The sequence below is a fragment of the Perna viridis genome, chromosome 9 (genome assembly GCF_037379345.1).
Source record: "Perna viridis isolate PV_CMFRI_1.1 ecotype Kerala chromosome 9, ASM3737934v1, whole genome shotgun sequence".
Lineage (NCBI taxonomy): Eukaryota > Metazoa > Mollusca > Bivalvia > Mytilida > Mytilidae > Perna > Perna viridis.
Genome location: NC_142453.1, coordinates 32,881,289 through 32,903,127, shown reverse-complemented (window position 1 = coordinate 32,903,127; position 21,839 = coordinate 32,881,289). Strand labels below are relative to the sequence as shown.

The 21,839-nt window shown below is 32.5% G+C and overlaps 2 protein-coding genes across 4 annotated transcripts in view; one reads left to right on the top strand and one right to left on the bottom strand.

Moving 5' to 3' along the window:
* Positions 1-21,839, top strand: part of LOC148607876 (uncharacterized) — a 184,396-nt gene that overhangs the window by 59,287 nt on the left and 103,270 nt on the right. The window lies entirely within an intron of this gene.
* The window catches only part of LOC148607882 (VWFA and cache domain-containing protein 1-like), a 48,666-nt gene that overhangs the window by 23,977 nt on the left and 2,850 nt on the right, over positions 1-21,839 (bottom strand). For 2 of the 3 annotated variants that reach the window (XM_088547107.1, XM_088547109.1), the window contains exons 2-12: positions 11,772-11,960; positions 11,320-11,382; positions 10,170-10,334; positions 9,727-9,944; positions 9,324-9,489; positions 8,088-8,319; positions 6,925-7,053; positions 5,908-5,981; positions 5,082-5,223; positions 3,572-3,860; positions 1,776-1,887 (exon numbers count right to left, since the gene is read on the bottom strand). In XM_088547107.1, the coding sequence (XP_088403233.1) occupies positions 1,776-1,887; positions 3,572-3,860; positions 5,082-5,223; positions 5,908-5,981; positions 6,925-7,053; positions 8,088-8,319; positions 9,324-9,489; positions 9,727-9,944; positions 10,170-10,334; positions 11,320-11,382; positions 11,772-11,906 (1,725 nt within the window). In that variant the 5' untranslated portion in view covers positions 11,907-11,960. Of the gene's footprint in view, positions 1-1,775; positions 1,888-3,571; positions 3,861-5,081; positions 5,224-5,907; positions 5,982-6,924; positions 7,054-8,087; positions 8,320-9,323; positions 9,490-9,726; positions 9,945-10,169; positions 10,335-11,319; positions 11,383-11,771; positions 11,961-13,604; positions 13,682-21,839 lie in introns of all 3 variants that reach the window. The other variant, XM_088547108.1, reaches the window with a different exon arrangement.

Here is a 21,839-nt window from a genome sequence, read left to right as displayed (position 1 = left end):
TGTGTATACTGTACTCTATTATTAGTATCAAGCAAAGCGCGGATTGTAACTCGAATACGCAAGAATACATTATTTGAATGTTAATTACATAGCCCTCATTTTAAAATACCATTTTTCGACCTTAAGACCTGTAGATGAACAATTGTAATTAAACACACACACACACACACACACACACACACACACACACATATATATATATATATATATACTTTCTTGAAAAACAAGTTTGCAATTACGCTATGGCATGTCAATATACATTTATCGTGTATCTAGATGAAGGTCCCCCAAATTGTGATAATTTAGTAAAACATCTAGGAATAACTAAGCAAATGATAGCTTAGATCCCCTCCAGAAAAAAAATGGATTGAGGCCCTCTTGAATCCACCCGGTGTCTACATTCTAGTATGTTTTCTGCGAATGAATTATTTCGTTAGAATAATAACATTTTTTACTTGTGAATGCATCAGTTGCATTTTGTTTGCCACCTATGATATGTAACCAATTGAACTAACTAAGCTAAGCATGAATAGTAATCACTTTGGAATACTGTTTGCTAATAGGTATTGAAATAAATATTTCAATTGCACAAACAAAACCGGCATATGTTCTGAAACCCATTGAGTTTGTTTTCGTAAAATTAAAACAAACATGCGTAATAACGCGAAAAAAAAAATGTATTGTAATATACAAAACTTTCGTAATATGTTTACTGTACATATTATAAAACATTTATTTTAATATCACCCAAATGCCTACATAAACATGCTGCGAGACAACCTTTAACACTCTACAAGTATGTACTCCAGGTTAACGTCGATAGCTCGAAGCCATCTGGACTATTTCCGCTACGGCAGCGCGGTAACTAAAAGAATATCTGACACGGGTCTTACAGAGGAATGAAAACGAAATCGATAACCTTGAGCACAAAAGCTTAAAAAAAAGATTTCCCCCATCATTTTGTTATTTAACACATAATCATGTTAACGTTTCCTTTCCAGTATCACTATACTACATTTATAAGTTTAGTGGGCCAAATGGTCTTATTCGTTTTATCTGCGCTTAATATGTTGAAAGACGGGAGTATGTAAAATTTCCTTTCCGTTCACATGTAAATCAATTTAGAAAAATACTTACCCAAATACATTTGCACATGTATAAAAGTAAATTTGCAATTGGTCTCGACTAAGTTCAATAGCAAATAATGCAAATATACACAAGTGAGCAAATGTTTTCACATGGACGAATTTGGCATCCGTTTGGAAATTTACATTAATGCAAATGAATTTTCACATGAGCAAATTTGGTCACGAGCACAAACTTGATTTGTCTTTACACAGTGTAAAATATGTGTGTCTGATTTTATTGAAATATGATATAATTGAGTGAAGTCTGTCTAACATCGGACAATATAATCAGGTCAACAAGCTACTCCTATAAGTATTAAATTATGTATTTCATACACATACATATAATTCAATCATTGTCAAATAATTCGAGCATTGTGTAATGTTTGTTTCATTGTTTGGCACATCTTTTACACCTCCGCATATATAATTTTTAAACGAAAGTCTTCTTTTATGATTAATTGAAGTAAAGAAAATGATTGTTCCTATAAAGGTTTTCTGCACAAATGGATTTGATAGCACATGGACATTTCTAGTGACAAAAACAGATTTTTCTTGTATGTTTCAAGCATATATACCATTTTACTTTTATTTTGAAACAATGTCATCTTTTTCTGATTTGACATTTTTACAAATTATGAACCGTACCGGTCCCCAGTATAAATTGGCGTTCTCGAATTTACCGTCAATTCCATCATTGACCAGATTTCCTCTTGGTTTTATGAAAGCTTTCTTAAAGGTTTGATTTCCTGTACCTCCACTGAAAAAAAATTGCATTACATTAGCTATTTAACAAAACATATATTTTCTTGAAGTTAAAATTAATATATATAACAAATTTTTAAAAAAATACTGTGATTTGTCTTTATACTGTAACGGTTTAGGATTAGGTTGTTACTGTGTGCACTAGTTATTGAAGGCTGGCATGTAATTATTCATATTTTCTCCACTCTACATGTCATTGAAAATGACTGTCCGCCAACGCATTGATATAGACATTTATTTATTGTTGTATATTGTATTTATTGTAATGTATGTTATAGTAGAAAAGTTGTTTAAGGCATCGTTCGTCCTGACTGTTTTCCGTATCCTGGTTTAGTTCGGCCCGATACCTATTTCTTGACCCCTCATATTTCTTAATATGCTACCATTAAGGGATTTATTGTTACCCTTGTACTTACTAAATGTGTTGAGGCCCTTTACCCTTTTCATAGTAGTAGTCATTTAGTTTATTTGCATACCGCAAGTGAACTCCACCGTGTGAGGCCCTGTAATTGTGTGATTGTTCCCTCAGCCAGTCAACGGTAAGCCACCACACCACAGTGGAGGTGTTGAGTGTCACATAAATAAGGTTTACGCCAACAACAGAGAAGGATTGACCGGGATTCGGAGACCAAGGAACTATATCCCGTGCATTTTCTATATAAGCTATGAGTTTCATCCGTACCTGTATGCACCCCAGTGAATTACCTTGTTTAGATGCACGCCCACTGATTTACATATATTATTGATTCTAAGAGGTAGTGACCCGAATATTAACCTTACTACTACTATTAACTCCCGTTACATTTAAAGGAAGGTCCTTGCACTTTTTCTAACACTTGTATATTTATTATAGGAATTGTTGTTATTGATAACAGTGCATCAATAAATTGTTTTTTTGTTGAAAATATTTGTTATACTTAACAAACAAGTGCCTAAGAATATGCTCGATATTATTTAACTGCTACTAAGATTGAGTTCCCTATCCTACATCCTTAAACCATTTTTGAGTGAAAATACCCAAAAGGTTACAATAATTTCTTTTACATCCTAATTTGAAGTTTATTGTGTTAGAAAGATAAGCAAACTTGTTCATTACATCACTACATTGCCATTGCCAGGTTTATTGCCTTCAAAGACTTAGATGAAGTAAGTGTGACTTGCTCATTTACTTTTGTCGCTTTGTACATATTATATTGGTTATTTTATATGTATTATTTTTGTTTGTGCCTGTTTTCCATGTCTGGTCTTAGTCCCTGCATATATAATCTTTTGATTTCCGCTATAACCTTGGTTCCCTTGATTACACCATTTTGATCTAGTGGCAAAAAAATTCGTTTTTAAACAATGTATATCAAATGTTTATTTTTGTTTTGTCCAAACTATTACATCGCGATATAATTTTACAGAACTGTGCCCGTGTTTATTAGCTTAACATGTTAATTCGTACTGCTTTTAAACATCTCTAACCTTATCAGTAAATCAGAACTGAGGAAAAATTATTACTATTGTCTTTTAATAACGTCTTCCTGAATAAATTCTGAGTTTTTTAAAACTCCATGAAGAACTTTGATATAAATCCATTTACCAAATGCGTGCACTGTTATGGCAATAATTTCAAATTACATTAAATCAATATTAATAAAATTGCGTCATGGAGACATCTGTCTCGAGATACTTACTTTTTCATAGATGTAATCACTTGTTGTATGTTTTCTTCATTAGTGGCTCGTTCTAAAACACTGACGTCCACTAATACGGGTGTCATAGTCACAAATGCCGCATTTGGTAGCAGTGGGTGCATGAGAACTCGACCAGTTCCATCAATTATAAACGCGTAGGAATATTTATCATCCGAGAAAAACTCAACATCCCTCAAAAGTTCGCCAACGTTTACGTCTGTGCATATAACACCTCGTAGCTCATTTGATGATATTTTGTCAACCGGAATACACAGAGAAGTTATCAAACCTAAGATGTTAGGAATTAAAACTGTCAGTTTATAGTGGGAAAACATTAATAAACGAAAAAAAACATTTTCTCAACACAATATTATGCATTATTTGATTGGTTCTTATGTCCAGAACGTTTGTTGTACTTTCCTTATCTGACAATTTGTCTAACCTTTTCTTTCATTCAATAAAAAACCGTATACTAGTTTTAGCACACAAACAGTTGTATCAAATAATATAATTTTGTTCATTGTTTATAATTGCAAACGCCATGAATGGCTGTGATGGAGTCGCCAATGCTATCAATTGAGGGATAAGTGAAAACTTACACTCGCAAAAGCAGGAATGTTTACTTCGTACAACGCTAAGGTGAGCGCCTGGTATTGTTATGTCCTTTATTTTAATTTACTGACAAACTGATAAACAGTGTAGTTATTATTAAAAACACCCGTCGATAAAAAAATAACATTTAGAACTCTTAAAGTGACTTTACAATTATAGAAAAAAATCTATGCACATCAGTTCATCGCACACTTTGTATTAGATTCGAAATCTTCTAATGATTAGATGATGAATTAAATTATATCGATCTATGTCATGATCATTAGGTTCTTCGTAAGTCAATTTAATAAAGTAAACAAAAATCAGGTAGATGGTAGTTTTATATGCTACGATTAATTAAGTTCACAAAGTGCCAGTTATTTTTATTAAGTTTTTAAGCTGATAAGTAGCAGTGTATTTGTAATCAATATCCCTCTACAGTCAAAATTTAGAACATATCTTGTCAAGATTATAATAGTCGCCATTTCAAAGATATTTTTTTATTTTGTTTATGAAACTGCTAAATTTTTCTTTATATTGTATGCTACACCTAAGCATATTTCGTTCTGTATAGAAACATGTCATCACAATTATATTTTCCAAAAAAGTGAAAGATCAAATACTAAAATACAGCTTTACAAATCATATTTTCGTTTGGTTCTATATGTATTCAGTAGTGTAAATATCTAGTGCAATCAAATTACTGTTTATTTGTAACAAATATTTTATGTCTATTGGTGCTGACATTTACCTTGATCATATCATAAAAGATTGATCTTATTTTATTTAAATTTAAATCATTTTTCAAAAATTCGATTTGTACTGTGTATTAAATAAAACTAGAGGTGAGTTTAGCATACTTTCATAACTAGAATCTATGCATCATCAAAACTGTTGATGACCTGCATTAAAAACATACCTTTTCCAGAATGTGGATCAACATATGGCACACTGAAAGTAGGATGATCTAGTTGTTCTTTTGGTAAATGGAGGTAGAATGTTGCCAGCGTGGGAGATAACTTCTTAAGTTGATTAATGCTAAATGCTTCATAGTGTCCATCCTAATGAATCAAAAACATATATTTATCTTTTTTTAAAAACATGAGAAGGGGCTTTATAAACGGTCAATTATATTGTACTCTGAATTTGAAGCCAAAATTTAGTGTTAAAGCTGTGGTGCTATCAAAATTGAAATTAACCGAGTTGTATAGCTTTGTACTGTAATGTGACCAACAAACATTAACCTTACTACTGGAAGCACTTTGCGATATCTCATTGGCAAAAAAATGTGCAAGATTGCCTTATGCATACGAGACTTGATGTGTGCTATGCCAGATAGTTTTGCATGCATATCACGGATATATAAATATTGGAAACTTGACAAATGCTTCTTTTTTTCAAGAAAAATGTTGACATAACCAAAAAATGTCTACATAAACATCTTATTTGGTTTATATTGACAAAAAATGATTGATGCAACATTTTTATCGTTGTGGTAGACAAAATGTATTTTTCATAGACATGTAACGAGTTGATTTTGATATTTTGTGTTTGTATCAGTCAGAAAACGTCTGTCGATTGTCATGTCAGTAATTATTTTGTCTAGTAGTGTATGGGACTTCTGTGTGATTGAACCAAACGAAATGCTTACAAGTACATATATTAAACCCTTTTAATCACACATAGGTTAATTGCAAAACTTGATTCGGATGTATTTATTTTCTGTTTATGCATAGAATACACACCAACTTGGGTCCTTTTGATAAGTCTATTTTCGTCTGATCGGCCATGTTCTTCAGTACGTTTGTATCACCGTCATCTGTAAAACACAAAATAGTGTCAAAAGAGTTTTACCTGTTAAGGTACTAGTATTACATTTAACACTTTTCGGAGCACACTTTGTCAAAATGATGACTTTGAAGTCCTTGTCATAAAAATCATTTAAAAAGGACAGCCTTTTTTCGTTTATAGCAATTGAAAGACAGTGATTTATAATGAAATTTAATTCGAAACTTTAAAACATATTCATTTGTGTTAATGATGTTTCCTTTTGTAAAGCCGTAAATTAGTTTCTGCTAAATGGAATATTACCCATATAAGAAATTGACAGACAACATCGTCCCCAATGGAGCCTTTCATAAAAAATCTTCAAGTTAAATATAAAACTTACCGTTTATTTTCTGTGTTTTTACGATTTATTAAATAAAAATTGAAATATTTAACTTTTTATCTAAAACAGCATATCAACAGACATGTTTTCGGCTTGACCTAAACTATTGATATCAAGAAATTATATCATGAATGTTAGTGACAATGATTGTTGACAAACCACTCAAGGATTTAAGAAGAGAATCTTAGAGAGAAGTCAACACTGATGTTGCGCAATGGTAACAAATTCATCTTGCCTGTTGGCAAATATCAGGTAAAATTAAAATAATTGTGTTAAGATCGTTCGATCTCACGAGGAATAATATTCCAATTCGATGGTGTACCCAAAATGCTTACAAGTTACTTCTTTTATATCAATTTATATCAATTTGCAATTACTTTGGCATGGATGGTTTACTTACTTATCTTCAATAAATAGCAAAGCGAGTGAATTAGTTTTCTGCGTTTAAAACGAACTATGTTTTGTTCTCTTGTCTGATTAAATTATTTGAGTATAAAGATCTCTTGATTCCATTTATATCTACTCTCATATTATTCGTTTTAAAGAATTAGAACAATATCTGATTGAAATTCAATCTTTAAAAAACAGGTACCTTCTTTCAAGAGGTAGGTAAATATTCGGATCCTGTTGTTGAACTTCGCATTTTCGTCACTAATAACTTGAACGGGATCATTTCCGGATGGCTGTTCACTTTTTGCAGTTATGAACAAAATAATTTGTTCTACAAAAAAATGAAATGTACGAAAATGAATAAAAATTTTTCATTAACGGCTACTCAAATCATTGATCTAAAACGAACTTCTACAAATGTTTCATTGTTACGACAAAAAGGTTAAATGCTCGTTCTTTTAATTTGTACCAAAATACGTGTAAGCAAAACCTTTTAATACATACCGACTAAAGATCCGAATGCTCTTCCGCCCTTCCAAAACGTCTATCAAGTATCGAAGAAAAATTATTTTTATGATAGGAGCGAGGTTAACTTATAATGATGGCTTGTTTACTCTGGATATATTTCTCTTACTCTGGTGATATATTGTTCTTATCGTTGTGATATATTGTTCTTATCGTTGTGATATATTGTTCTTATCGTGATGATATACTGTTCCAACTGTGTTCATATATTGTTCAAATCGTGGTTATATATTGTTCTAACTGTGGATAGATATTGTTTTAAACTTGGTGATATTTTGTTCTGACCGTGGCGATTTATTGTTCTGACCGTGGTGATTTATTGTTCTGACCGTGGCGATTTATTGTTCTGACCGTGGCGATTTATTGTTCTGACCGTGGTGATTTATTGTTCTGACCGTGGCGATTTATTATTTTGATCGTGCTTATATATTGTTCTAACCGTAGTGATATATTCTTCTTACTTTGGATATATTCTTCTTACTTTGGATATATTCTTCTTACTTTGGATATATTCTTCTTATTTTGAATATATTCTTCTTGACTTTTTATGATCAACTCGGCGGGTGTTTCCAGAAAAGCAGAGGATGCTTATCCTACCGGTGCACCTGGTCCATGCTCCCAGTTTTTAGTGGAGTCCGAGTTGCTCATTTACTTTTGTTACTTTGTATGTATGATTTTAGTTACTCTATGTTACTCTATGTTCTCTGTTGTGAATGTCTGTTTTCCATGACTGGTCTTTGTCCCTGGATTACATTCTGTTGATTACCGCTATAACCTTGCTTCCCTTGAATTTCACTTTAGATAGAGAAAAAGATATTGGTTATTTAGCTTTACACGTACCTCTCTGGTCAAAATCAGCAGTTCCATTTAAAGACTCAAAGTACTTGAAAGCACGTTTCAGAGCTTTGTCAAAGTTGGGTTGATCGTCATCAGTGGATTTAATTGAAAATATAAAATCTTTCAACTTCCCAAAGTTTGTTTTGCTAGCAAGGGAAAGTTCAGATTTATAACATTCGTGGAATTCTGGTCCACTCGGTGTCATAGTATCAGAATTAAATGTCAGAATTCCTACCTACAGTATAAAGTATGAATATATTAATTTGTTGTCCGTAATATATGATACAGATTTACTTACGGTGAAGTTTCGCTTGGTTAATGAAAGTCTAGTGTGGTTTTTGTGCAGGCGGTGTTGCCATAGATGTCAGAGAAGAGAAGGGGTTCGAATATTGCTGATGGAGCGACCACATTTGCATCGCAAATTTGCAACCTTGCATCGATTCTAGAGTCCCCAGTTCTTACGTTTGGTAATATATATATATTTATTATAAAAGGGTCTCAAAATTACAAATGATATTAGAACTTCCAAATTTGCGAAGCAAACTTTTTTCGTTCTTTTCGCGGGACTCGAACTCGCTTTTGCAACACCGCTTGCACCAAGTCCAACACCCTAGACAACTCGGCCAGTTAGGCCGACTAAAAAATAAATCATATATAAATCTAGGTGTTTAGCTTAGTACAAAATGTAAGGTAGTATAGGACAGCTCAGTTAGGTTTTCATATATAGGAAAAAATATAAAATTAACGATATATATAAATTCCATATGGTGAAACAGTCTTCTTTGTTCAATGGTTATTATGATCGCGCGATGCAAAGGATAATCCATGTACATGAAGCCTTGTTTTTTTTTATTATTATTATTTTCAAATACATTGACACTATGCTTCTAATTATATATATATTGACGATATACTTCTAAATTTAGATCCGGATATCAACCACACTCCGTTCTGTAACTACTCTCAATTGATAAACAGAAAATGCATTATCTACATGTGTAATATATAAATTAATGACTTTCACTCAGTCAATACGTTATATATGGACTTTGTCCTCGGAGAATGTAATCTGAACAGGTATATATATAACGTATTGACTTCGTTAAAAGTCCATTATTGAAAAATATATATGCATCTTTGTAAAACAAATAGTTGAGGTGAACATTATATCAGAATGTTTTTGCATACAGTTCAACTGAAATTTTCATCTATAATATATAGTGTTTTTATTGTACCTACCCTGTCATTAGGGGTCAACGTTTGGATAACGTTATAGGCTGCTTCTCGAGCCAAAATAAATTTTGTGTTTCCATCAAAACCTGATGAGGCTTTCATCGTTTCGCTAATATCCAAAACTATAACAACATCTTTTTCTTTCGGATACGCTGCAGCGGCATAGGAAGATCTAAATATAATTAAAAAAAAGTTAAAATATGTAGCACCCTACTTATTCTATGGTTTGTGTTATACAAAAACATTTTATTGCATGAAATACTTTTCAAGATAGAATAGTTTTTTGTACCATTTTTTCACATATATATATGACATAATAAACTAGGACTAGGTATGATATTCGCCTGGCTTTAGATCCTTTTCAACTCTAATTCAACTTACAAAAAAATGATTTATGTGTTGTACTTACGTAAACCTCGGATCATAACTTTTACATTTGTGCCACTTTTCAGCTTTAGTAGCTGGGTAAACTATAGATACACCTTCCGTCGTACTGAACCGTTGCCACAAAACGTTTTTGTCGTTTTTATAGTTTTTTTCCATTACATTGCTTACTTCCACTGTGGGATACATTGGATTGCTCGCGGATATCGTTGATTCAGTAATGCATGCGGTCGTTGTATCGACCTGTAGAAAAATTTTACTTTTTATTTAAGTTTCAATAAAAAAAAGTTTTTTTATATAGTAGTTGTTTATATGGAAGGCATTGAAATGATAAATTAACTGCCAAAGCGTCATAAGGGATATTGCTTGAAACGTTTAAAGCCTCGAGTCGTACTTGAAGTGGTAAGTGTAATAAATGTGAACACATGAATTAAAGCAGTCATTTTAAAATATGAAATAAATCTATACCTCCTTGCGAAATACGGCATTGTATTTCAGCTGGCTATCTTGAAGTTCACAACACAGTGGCAAGTTTCTGGTCGTTTCTTCAGCTGAGTCACCATTTAACACATTCTTAACATTTTTCAGTACATCATCTAGTTTAAGCAATGATTGGTCGAGCCTTTCCTGAATCTAAAACGATTGTAAAATGTATATTACTATTTAAATTATTATTCAGTCAGAAGAAACATGTTTTACTTGTGCTGGTGGTTTCATTTTCAGATAATCGATCAAAATTCTTTGTGGACAAAAATCATATTAAATTTCCCACTAAATTTAAAGACAACTAAGGTTTTGACTAACCAAACTGGTTTTAAGAAGAAAATCTCTATTTTAGAGTGCGCATGGAAGCCCCTGGCCCTTAAGATTACATATTCATGTTATTTATAAAATTGAATTCGTCTTTAATGTCTAGAATAAAAAAAAAAACAAATTTATATAAGCACTAGAAACTTTAAAATAAAGGGTTCATTCTGTAATACATATTCATGAAAGGACCAGGTGCACCGGTATGGTCTGCTGCTTTTCTAGAAACACCCGCCGAGTATTGCTCATAAAAAGTCAAGCTGACAATTCTGAATGAAAAGTCATCACGTTTGTCGTAAAGTTTGGTCAATAGAAAAAATCCTTTTCTTTCAGGAATGAGGCAAAATGGTAATAGAAAATATATGTTATATGGTGTTTATATCTTCGTTTAAAGAGTTGTACGTATGCATTTTCGTATACTATACTAATAACAGAGTAATACTGAAATATCAAAAATAAAAAACTTGTGGAGGAAGTGATATTTCCTATGATTACGGTATTCCTTTGGCAAATACTCGTTTGAGAACACATAAACTCACAAAAAAATCAATACAATATGAATGATTCAAATATACACCGATACAGCAGCACAAAACCCCTCAAAAGAGTAGTTAGCTCATATGACCCGAAAGTATGGGAGATTCCTGCAAAATACCGATGAAGGTCATGCTTTTTAAAGAGAAAGAAAATCTAAGACAAATACAGTTCATGAGTCATTCTTGAAAGAGATAAGCTATAATAATCAATTTGGAGACGACCAAAAAAACCTATTATGTTTCCAATGTTCAATATTATTTTACTCTTGTATTACCTTTTCTTTAAGCTGTTCTCCTTTCTCAGGTATCGTCTGGTATGGCAAATTGTTGAAAACATCCTATGGTTAACAAACCAATAGCTTACATTAATTATGGATTAGTAAAATGTTTAATGATTCTTAATCAGTATTAAGGTGAAGGAATTCTGGCGAGGTAACAACTACAAAGTGTATATAGTGTAATAAGTTAAAAAAAAACAAATTTAAAAAAAAACTACCTTAAAAAATCTATCACCAAAAAATAAATCTGGACCAAACCAATAATGTTTCGTCTCATGTTTTACTTTGATGGATGTAAGAAATAAAAACAATTAAAACGATAAAAATAAATGATTTCGTTCATCAAATATATAAAAATATCAGAATTTAAAAAGCATACATGAAGCTTATATGTCAATAGAATAATCGAAGACTAATCTGTATTTACGACTTAATTACAAAATACACACCTGAATGTGCTCGACACCGATTTCCTTCTTAATCTTTTCTAATTCAGTTGCTAGTTTCGATCCATCCAAAGAGGCATTTGGGTATATCAAAACTAACAAGCACAGTAAAATTGAACAGCGAAGTCTTATCTTCATCGTGACTGTTTCGGGATCATGTGTGACGACATTTTAGATATTAATATGTATAAACTATTAAAAAGAAAGTAAATCAAAACAATAATACAATAAATAAATAATAAAAACCAACAATAAAAGCATTTATTATTTATAATATTTCAATATTCTCTAAATTCATTGGACATCCTTATATGTTTACAATAACAAAATACATATCATTAATCTTGTAAATTTCTGTACAAGTGTTTCAAAGAACAACCTCTCATCATTAGCATTAGAATCAGATATGTAGGAAGATCATGATCCAAAATTTATTTGTATACATGAAGTAGTCAAAACCAAAACTTTTGAAAAAGGAAGCTGAATCCAACATCGAGAGGTTCTACCATGTGTAATACAAGGAATGAAGCATCAGCTTTTAGGTGTTTCGAAATTTGCAATTCTGCAAAATTTGATAAATATGAAATCTAAATAGAATAACATGTTAATTTTCGCGGATTTTGTCAAGTGAACATAATCGCGGTTATCAGTTTTCGCGGTTTAAAAATGATGTGTTTTGCATTACATTAATCAAAGTACTCATGTACTGAATCAATTTATATCGATCGTTTGAATTTTTACGCCTAAAATAATCCTCAAATTGCATTCTGATTACAAATGACATTACAAAAAAATCACACAACAAATTCATAACGAATGGTAGCAGTGCACAAGTTTGAGTAATGATTAGGTTCGATGTCGGTTTACATGGAACACCTAGATGAATGAATACTAAACTCTCCAACAAACTGGGTAATTGAACTACAAAAAACTGGTTGGCCTTTCCCAGTTTCGAAATATTTTCAAGTCGAAATTTAATTTATCGACCTCCAGGTCGGAACTGTTTGTCAAAGCATTCAAACTTAAGCCGTCACATCCATTGAAATAAATCATGTCCTTGGATAAATGTCCCTCTCAACTAGCTACATTCCTCAGTTGATAAGCTTTATAGCTCAAGTGACACCCAGTTACCGCACAGAAACCTATGTGTCATTTAAAGTGCTTAGTTTCTTAGGCATCTATTTCCAGACACATGTACATAAACGCCAAAGTCAAAACGCTAAAATAAATGAAGAACAAATGGTGGGTTTGTTTTATTAATTTTTTAAGGATCAATTTCGTGGTTACTATTTTCGCACTTTTCAGTCCATCACAAAAATTAATAAGTTTACAGTACATGAATGCATTTATGCAAACATTATGCTTTTGTGCAAAATAAATGGAGCACAAATGTTTTTAATTGATTATACTTTAAAGTTGACTTATTTTTTTTTCTTTATTTAAGGATAGCCTTCTAAAGTAATAATTTTGTTTCAGATACATGTACATTGATCTATAAAAGAAAAGTCTTTTAACAATGACATAATATTAGACTCTAAGATTTGAAATTCTAAATGATTTAGAAGGCAATTAATTTGTTTCTGCAAAGAAAATTTGATGTAGGCATGGTAAATGCTAATATTAGCGTTAACTTTTCCGCTGTTTTTCATATCATACGAATGTAATGAACTAGAAAAAGTTCAATCAACTTCATTACAACTTTTAAACCATATTCAAAAAAGTCATTAAAATCAAAAATTTCTCTCAGGGTGCGCTATACAGTTATATTTAGTTCCACTGCTTTGGATACTAAATTGACCCAGCCTTATGAAGAAAGGTATCCGGAATCTTTGGTACCTTGCAGTATTAGGTACTCTCCTCGGCATCAGCTGGTTGATTATCCAACAAAAACAACTTTGCACCGTCTTTCGGAACTAAAATTGCTATAAAATGAATGAAATTGTGTTGTTTTTTTATTTATCTATTTCCTACCTCATCTCATCAATGCATGCTTTCCTACTGTTGTAGTTTCAAAGTGTTTGAAATTTTATTATTTGGCTGTTAGTTTTGAAAATACCCCTTGATTTGTACTAAAAACGCAGTTATATTATTTAAGTTTGTTACAATGGCTAATGTTATTTTTTTTGCTCTATTCACTCACGCACAAATGAATTACTTGAAATTCAATAATTCCAGGATTACAAACAATATGTACTTTTTATGGAAAAAACCACTTGAAATGTCTATTCTGACAGCCTCATAAAAGCTTTATTTTAACAAAATGAGACCAAATTTTAAGAACTGACCTAACTTTATAGTACTGCCTTGGAACTTTTATAAATGTTTTGATACCATGATTACAACTGTACAACTGTACTTCTGTTTAATGTGTCACTTTCACGAAGTACAGTTTTTCGATATCGATATATTTATATACATAATTATATATAACGTACGGTTGTAATTGATAGAACGTTAAATATTTCTTATTACTTCGTACTTTCAATTATTAACATATTATCTTAACAGTACAGAACGTTTCACTTCAATCATTTATTAAAAAGTGTTTTAGTAAAAAGAATAATCAAGGGAACCAAGGTTATAGCTGTAATCAAAAGAATGTAATCCAGGGACAAAGACCAGGCATGGAAAACAGACATACACAACAAAGAACACAAAGTAACTAAAATCATACATACAAAGTAACAAAAGCAAATGAGCAACTCGGACTCCACTAAAAACTGGTAGCATGGACCAGGTGCACCGGTAGGGTAAGCGTCCTCTGCTTTTCTAGAAACACCCGCCGAGTTGCTCATAAAAAGTCAAGTCCGGGGTAGACAAACGAGGAAAGGAAAACTATGACCCGTTGAATAAACTTCCTCTTGAAAAACTATCAAGCTTTACACCAACAGTTTATATTTTTATTTGTTTTTAATTATGTACATGTATTATATGTGTAGATAAAACCGTAAATAACATAAATTGTGATGTGTAATAGATCATTACACCTTGAATGTCTTTTTAAGTAACAGACTTTGTAAGAATCATGCTTATTCTGTTAAATGTGATACACCCGAAAAGGCAACATATTTATTTTGTTTTTGTTGATATATGATGAAATGTATAATTATTCATTCCAATCTATCTGCTTTAACGAGATAATCAACATTCAAATTCAATAGTTTCTATTGTATTTTAGAGTCAGAGTTATCTCCCCTCATTTTGAATTCTACAGTACATTACATATATTACATATTACATTTTTTTATCTAAGGGTTATATGAAAAGCCACTGTTACTTTCTGTTTACCGTGACATTTTAAACAAAATATCAAAAAATAAAAATGTAGGCTTTCCAACCATGAATCACATTTTGCATGGTTTTTATGTGGAGTGCTACTTAAATAAAATTTGAACTAACAGGCGTGAATCCTTGTAAACAGAACCCTGATTGATCCAAAAACCTATCTGAACCAGACAGAACTTTTCAGTGTCAAATTTAATGTATTTTGAACCTTGATATAACAATTACATGTCACCTTTTTCATTTCGTCTTCTTGATTTTTTATGAGCTACTGGGCGGGCGTTTCTAGGAAAGCAAAAGACGCTTACCCTCCAGCTTTTTTTTTCTTTTTTTAGTCCGAAATGCTCATTTACTTTTGCGACTTTTGTATGTATTATTTTGGTTATTTAATGTTCTTTGTTGTGTTTGTCTGTTTTACATGCCTGGTCTTTGTCCCTAAATTACATAATTCTGATTTCCGCTAGAAACTGGATTCCTTTGATTACTTTTAGCCAAACCAATTGTCAAATTCAAAAGAGGTTCAAATTAAATAGATTCCACTGTATCTATATGTTATCAAAGAAGCGTTCTATTTGTGAAAGCACATTTTTTTCAATATATTTACGATATGGCAACAACATTAGTAGTTTTTTTTTAATGAAGGCACTTCTGTCATGTGATTTAAATCTTTGTATAATGGCTAAAATGCTAGTTCTCGGTTCAAATATTTCTCCGTCATAATTTGTCACGTCATATTTGGTTTTTTAACGATATGCTCAAGTTTCTGTTCAAACCATTATAAACAAAAAATGAAACAAAAAATGAAACAAAAACTTTAATATTACACTGGTGTACAGTCTATAGCCTGAGCATAACACCGATATATATATATATATATATATCTGAACAACTGAAAATATTCCGGTATTTTGTAAACTGGATAACTATATGTATCCTTCATAACCAGTAACCAGTTATTTAGAGAATTTATTAATATTTTAATGTAGCAAATGTATATAAATAGCCACGAATTTTAATAGCATTCTATTTACCAAATTTAAACAAAAATGAATAACTCTGATTTATCATCCACCACTTACACGACAACTAATAAGTATGTATATCCCGAAACGTTGTTATGACGTTGCTAAGGTTGAAGAAACAAAGTATGCGAGATTGGAATAGTGTCTTCTTCCATAAATCAGACAATACAAATATCAGAATATTGACAAAAAAATATCAAATACCTGAGATTACTCAAATATGTCAAAATCTTAAAACATAGACTTAATATGAATACGGAAACGATCTACCCACAGTAGTAGATTATTCAAGTGTTCAACAAATGTTTAATTTCCTTTTTTTTTCTTTTTTATGGTTTTTTCTACGTTACAATGTTTCAATGCTATTATACGGATATTCAATGCCATTGAATTTTAAAGATTAATACAGTTCTAAAAAAAAAGAAACACTTAAGGAATGACTGCTATTTCGGACCATGAAGAAATTATCTGATCACATAATGTGCTACGCAGGTTATTTTCAATTGTGCACCACGGGCATTGGGGTCATTTCAAATAGACCGAAGCAAATATAACAGTCAATCTATCTAATCTAATTTAAGTATCGAGATTAAAAGAGTAAATCATTGAAAAGAGAAAACCAAGATTCTAGCAGAGATCAAAATAATGTAATCAAGGCACAAAAACTAGACATGGAAAACAAACAATCACAAAAAAGAACGTGTTATAAATAAAATAATATATACAAAATAACAAAAGTAAATAAGCAACTGGGACTCCACTAAAAACTAGGAGGTTTGATGACGTCACATTCATTACTAAATTTGGTCTATGATATGATGGACGAATGTTTCGTCCCATCAGAAACCGTGTTGCATCTGAAAATTAATTATAACTAAATATCGGCAAAAATAAACTGTAACTTCAGAAAAAGGACATTTTAGATACATCATAATCCAAGCCATTGATGTAACCTGAAAACCGAGACTATCTATATACACAATAAAACCGAAAGGATAGTATACAATAGTGAAAACGAAACATTACACAAAATACCACTGGCAATAAAATATCCTACAAAACCCTGGAGCAACATAAGGTGCTCTGAAATGGTAAGCGTGTCCAGTTCCATGACTCATTCTTAAAATGACTTTGTATCATTCTTTTCAGTATTTCTACCGTGTTTAAACCGTGTATCTGTTAACCCAAAATAAATTGTCCATCTTACAAATCATAACTCAAAGCAGATACATCTCAGTCCGTAGTGTGTGTGTTTCAACTTTTGACAAAAAAGACACCAGCCTAATTCGAAAGTATCAGTCGAATGTAAGAAAATTTAGTCGACCGAACATACTTTACAAAAATATTTATTTACTATCAACAAATGACTTGACGTTAGTAATACGTAATCAGGTTACCCTATCACTTACATCTTGTGATAAATATGATGAAATATCTTCACAAAATTACCACAAAATTCAATGAGTGGGTTGGGAGCAGATAAAGATTACATTAGTTCTAACATATATAACCAATGCAACATTGTTGTAAATATACAATGTCATAATGGAATAAAGCTACGGTTGGCAGATTAATCAAATACAGTATACATTTTTGTATTTGGTAAAATGGTTGTCTTTCGATGGTGAACCATACAACCCATTAACAACATTTATATTTGGTTTATCGACTACAAGCATTTAGAAACATATTTTTATATATCAAAATTTATTACAAACACGCAATGAACGGTGTCCGATTCTTTAATTCTTAAGTCACTATTTTAAATACTTTTCTAATTCCCTTCAATTAAGAAATGAATACAGTTTATCAGTTTATTTCGGCCCCGTGCAGGTTCGGGTGTTAAAAGAATAGGCCTGCAGCAGCGCTAAGCTTGTCGTAAAAGGCGACTAAATAGTGCTCAGGAACCTAGCCGGGGGCTAGGCGCTCTGCCCACAGAGCAACTGGGATGTGTGCCCAGGTGGTGGAATGGGGTACCCCTGGCATTTTACATGCTGGGGTAGTCAGGCTATAATACGGAAAACCTGACCGCAAACCAGAGTTGTGCACCGTATTGGGAAAGATGTCACGTTCCTCGCATATTAAAGAACCCTACTGTGGTATTCGATAGGAGTAGGAACCTTTGCGCTCCGCCACAGGAGGCTAAATTGCCCGACCTTACCCACCCCCTTTTTCTAGTGGAAATCAGCAAACCCTTTTATCCTTGTGTCCCATCCTATTTTTTTCATTTTATCATCATTTCACGTTCATGTCATCATCCATTTCATGTTCATCGTCTGAATATATCTGAAATATTGCTGCTCAGACGTTAAACTCCAACAAACAAACAAACAAACAAACAGTTTATTTCGAGCTCAAGCAATCAACTCCAGAAGTGCTTTGTGGAAGCAAAATAGAGGTGTTTAATTTCAATTTTTTTATCAGTTTCTTTAAAATATTATTAATACCTCCATCCACACTGTCAAACGATAAATTGTTAGGGAACATATCGATATCCAGTTATAGAAGAACATTTTTGCTATTTGTTCAAAAATGTCAACAAAATAAGAACTTTCTTTACATCCTAGATTCAGTATTCAGTCTATATAGGGGCGATAAACATGGAACCTCCGGTCAGGGTTAATTGCGCAATTTAATCGATTCTTTAAGACAGGTTAAGTGCTGCTGTGGTCTTATTCCTCTGACGCCCAGACCCGCACGGGGCTTTATTGAAATAGATTTTACGATTGCATACTACTCTTTGCCTTGCAATTCTCTATATCATAATGATATGTTGACTCTTTGATTATTTTACTATAAGCCACTAACAAAATATACAATGACTGTCTTAAAGATCCGAACAGCGTATGACGTTCAAAATTCACGCTGCCGCCAGCCCTCTCAGAAAATGCAGGAATCTTGCAAAGTCGGGAAATAGTGAATGATTTTACGCGACGTCTCCAGCGGTTAGTAATTGATTAAACGAACGAATGCCGATGCATGGTTTCTGTCAACCGAACCCTGAAATATCTGAACACCTGTCTAAACCAGACATTTCAAAGCCACTTTATATCTGAATACCTGTCTAAACCAGACACTTTAAAGTCAATTTATATAGGTAAACCTGTCTAAACCAGACACTTCAAAGACACTTTATAACTGAATACCTATCTAAACCAGACACTTTAATAATTTATATACGAATACCTGCCTAAATCAGACACTTTAAAGTCACTTTATATCTAAATACCTCTCTAAACCACACACCTCAAAGTTACTTATATCAACCTCGGTAAATCGAACAATTTTATAAGTTCATATATATATATATAGATGGTAATTGATTCTCCTTTTTAGGTTTGTTTTCTAGCTTGATGTTATAAGGAAGAATTCGATAGATGAAGGTCAATGATGATGTGCATACTTCTGTTATGTAAATGACAACAATAATGTTAACACTTACTATATGGCTTTTACTTTCTAGCGATAGTTTCCACTCTTTCTTTAAAATGGTAAGGAAAGAAAGTAAAAGTGAGACAAAAAAGGGGTTTAATTAATGTTTCTTTTTTTTTTGTCTCTTCATGCAGAGAAACTCTTAGCTTGTTAACTAAAAAGACTGTTGGCATTTTTAATTTTAAAATACTGTCAAGATTTTTAAGCACAGACACTCGATAAATAAGTGCTTTTCTAATAATGTAAAACAAATGCCGTCAGAAATAAGTAATCAAGGGAAGCAAGGTTATAGCAGTAATCAAAAGAACGCAATCCAGGGACAAAGACCAGACATGGAAAACAGACATACACAACAAAGAACATAAAGTAACTAAAATCATACATACAAAGTATCAAAAGCAAATGAGTAACCCGGACTCCACTAAAAACTGGGAGCATGGACCAGGTGCACCGGTTGGGTAAACGTCCTCTGCTTTTCTAGAAACACCCGCCGAGTTGCTCATAGAAATCAAGTCCGGGGTAGATGAAAGAGGAAAGGAAAACTATGACCCGTTGAATAAATCAGTTTTCATGGTGCAGATGGATACACCGTAGCGATCCACGAGTTCATGATGACTACCATTAAACTTCTGTAGTGATGACTTCATTCTTGTAGCAACATAACCCTGTTCCAGAAGCCTATTTGTTAGAATTCTAGCACGATACAAAAAGTCTGCGTAGTTTCGGCATGCTCTAGTATAACGTATGAGCTGTGATATGAACACTCCATACGCAGGTGCTGACGGGATGTCACAGATGAAAGCCATCACGTTTGTCTCAACGTTTGGTGAATAGCTTTCCTTCACCATCGATTTTTAAGTGTAGGTCAAGATATGAGGCTGACTTCACAGTGTCTGTAGTATCCTTTATCTCAAGTTCTTTGGGGTAGATGCGATGTATCAAATCCCCGACTTTAGGACTCTTTAAAGATAATACGCCATTTATATAGCGGAAACTGAGATTAAAGGATCTAGCTAAACGATATTCTTTTTTTCGTATCAGATCAGCTATAAAGTCAGCATCATAAGAGTAAAAGAATAGGCCAGCAAGTAGAGGAGTACACTTTGTTCCCATTGGAATGCCAACCGTTTGTTGAAAAATACGTCCCCAACACTGGACAAATATGTTGTCGATTAAAAATTCTTCTGTATATTTGGAAGATGATTTGGAATTATTTTTACAAAGTATGAGGAACCTCTACCAAGAACTATATATTTGTATCTAGGTGTACCATATTTTTTGGAAAAACAACGATGTATAATGTTTTTAAGGCGGGATTTTAACTGAGTTTTTGGAATAGAAGTATACGGTGTTGAAAAATCATTGGTTTTAATACTATTATATTCTGATAATAGTCTCCAAAAGATTATTTCGAATTTTTCAAGATCCACATTGAATTAATACCACTACTGGAGTACCAAGTGTTGTGTAAGGATTGCAGACGCTCTTTGACAGTTGTGAGTATAGAAGTTAAAAGTTTAGAAAGAGGTTTGATGGTACATTTTGCAGATCCAGCTAGGTAACGTTGTTTGTATGGATTTTTGTGGAGTTTAGGAATCCAGTACATAGATGGTCAATCACAATCATCGTCCTTAGTAGAGAAATCAAGAGGATAGCACAGATTTATGGTTTGCCACAGTCTCTTCTTTGGTTCTAATGTGATGAAGTCCAAGAGGTTTCTGTATGAAAGGAAGGAGGCCATCTATGGAGACATTATGTAACTTAGGTGACGTATTGAGGCGATGGCCATGACACCTTTCCCGCCTTGGATTTTTGTCAAATAAATTTATCACATTTATGCTATTGTTATATAGGCTTGAAAGGTTTCCTATACTTTTGATGTTGTCATTGCATCCGTAAGGCATCGTAGTACCTAGTCTGTGTATCCAGTACTCCTCTCTTTCCCTACGATAGTTTTTACTTATGACGGGGTTGTTCGTAGGATGGTAATTTTTTTCTAAAATACCAACTTTTATTGAGAGGATTGAATGATCTTGTTGATTAAAATGACTGTCGGGAATATGGTGGTATTCCTTCCCGAATGATGACTGCACATTTCTTTTGTTTAATCGTTCTTATGTTTCACTGACATGTACTAAACCACATAAGTTGCATTCTAAATTTAAAATTAAGTTTTTGATTTGCTACTTAAGTCATCATGACTTCTTGTATGAAAGGTTTTGTTTGTAAGAGAACTGGAGAAGTTAGAGTCAGTTATAAGACTGTTGCATGTTTTGCAATTTTTAATACCACATTTTGATATATGTGGTTCGTCATCGTTGTAGTCAAATATATC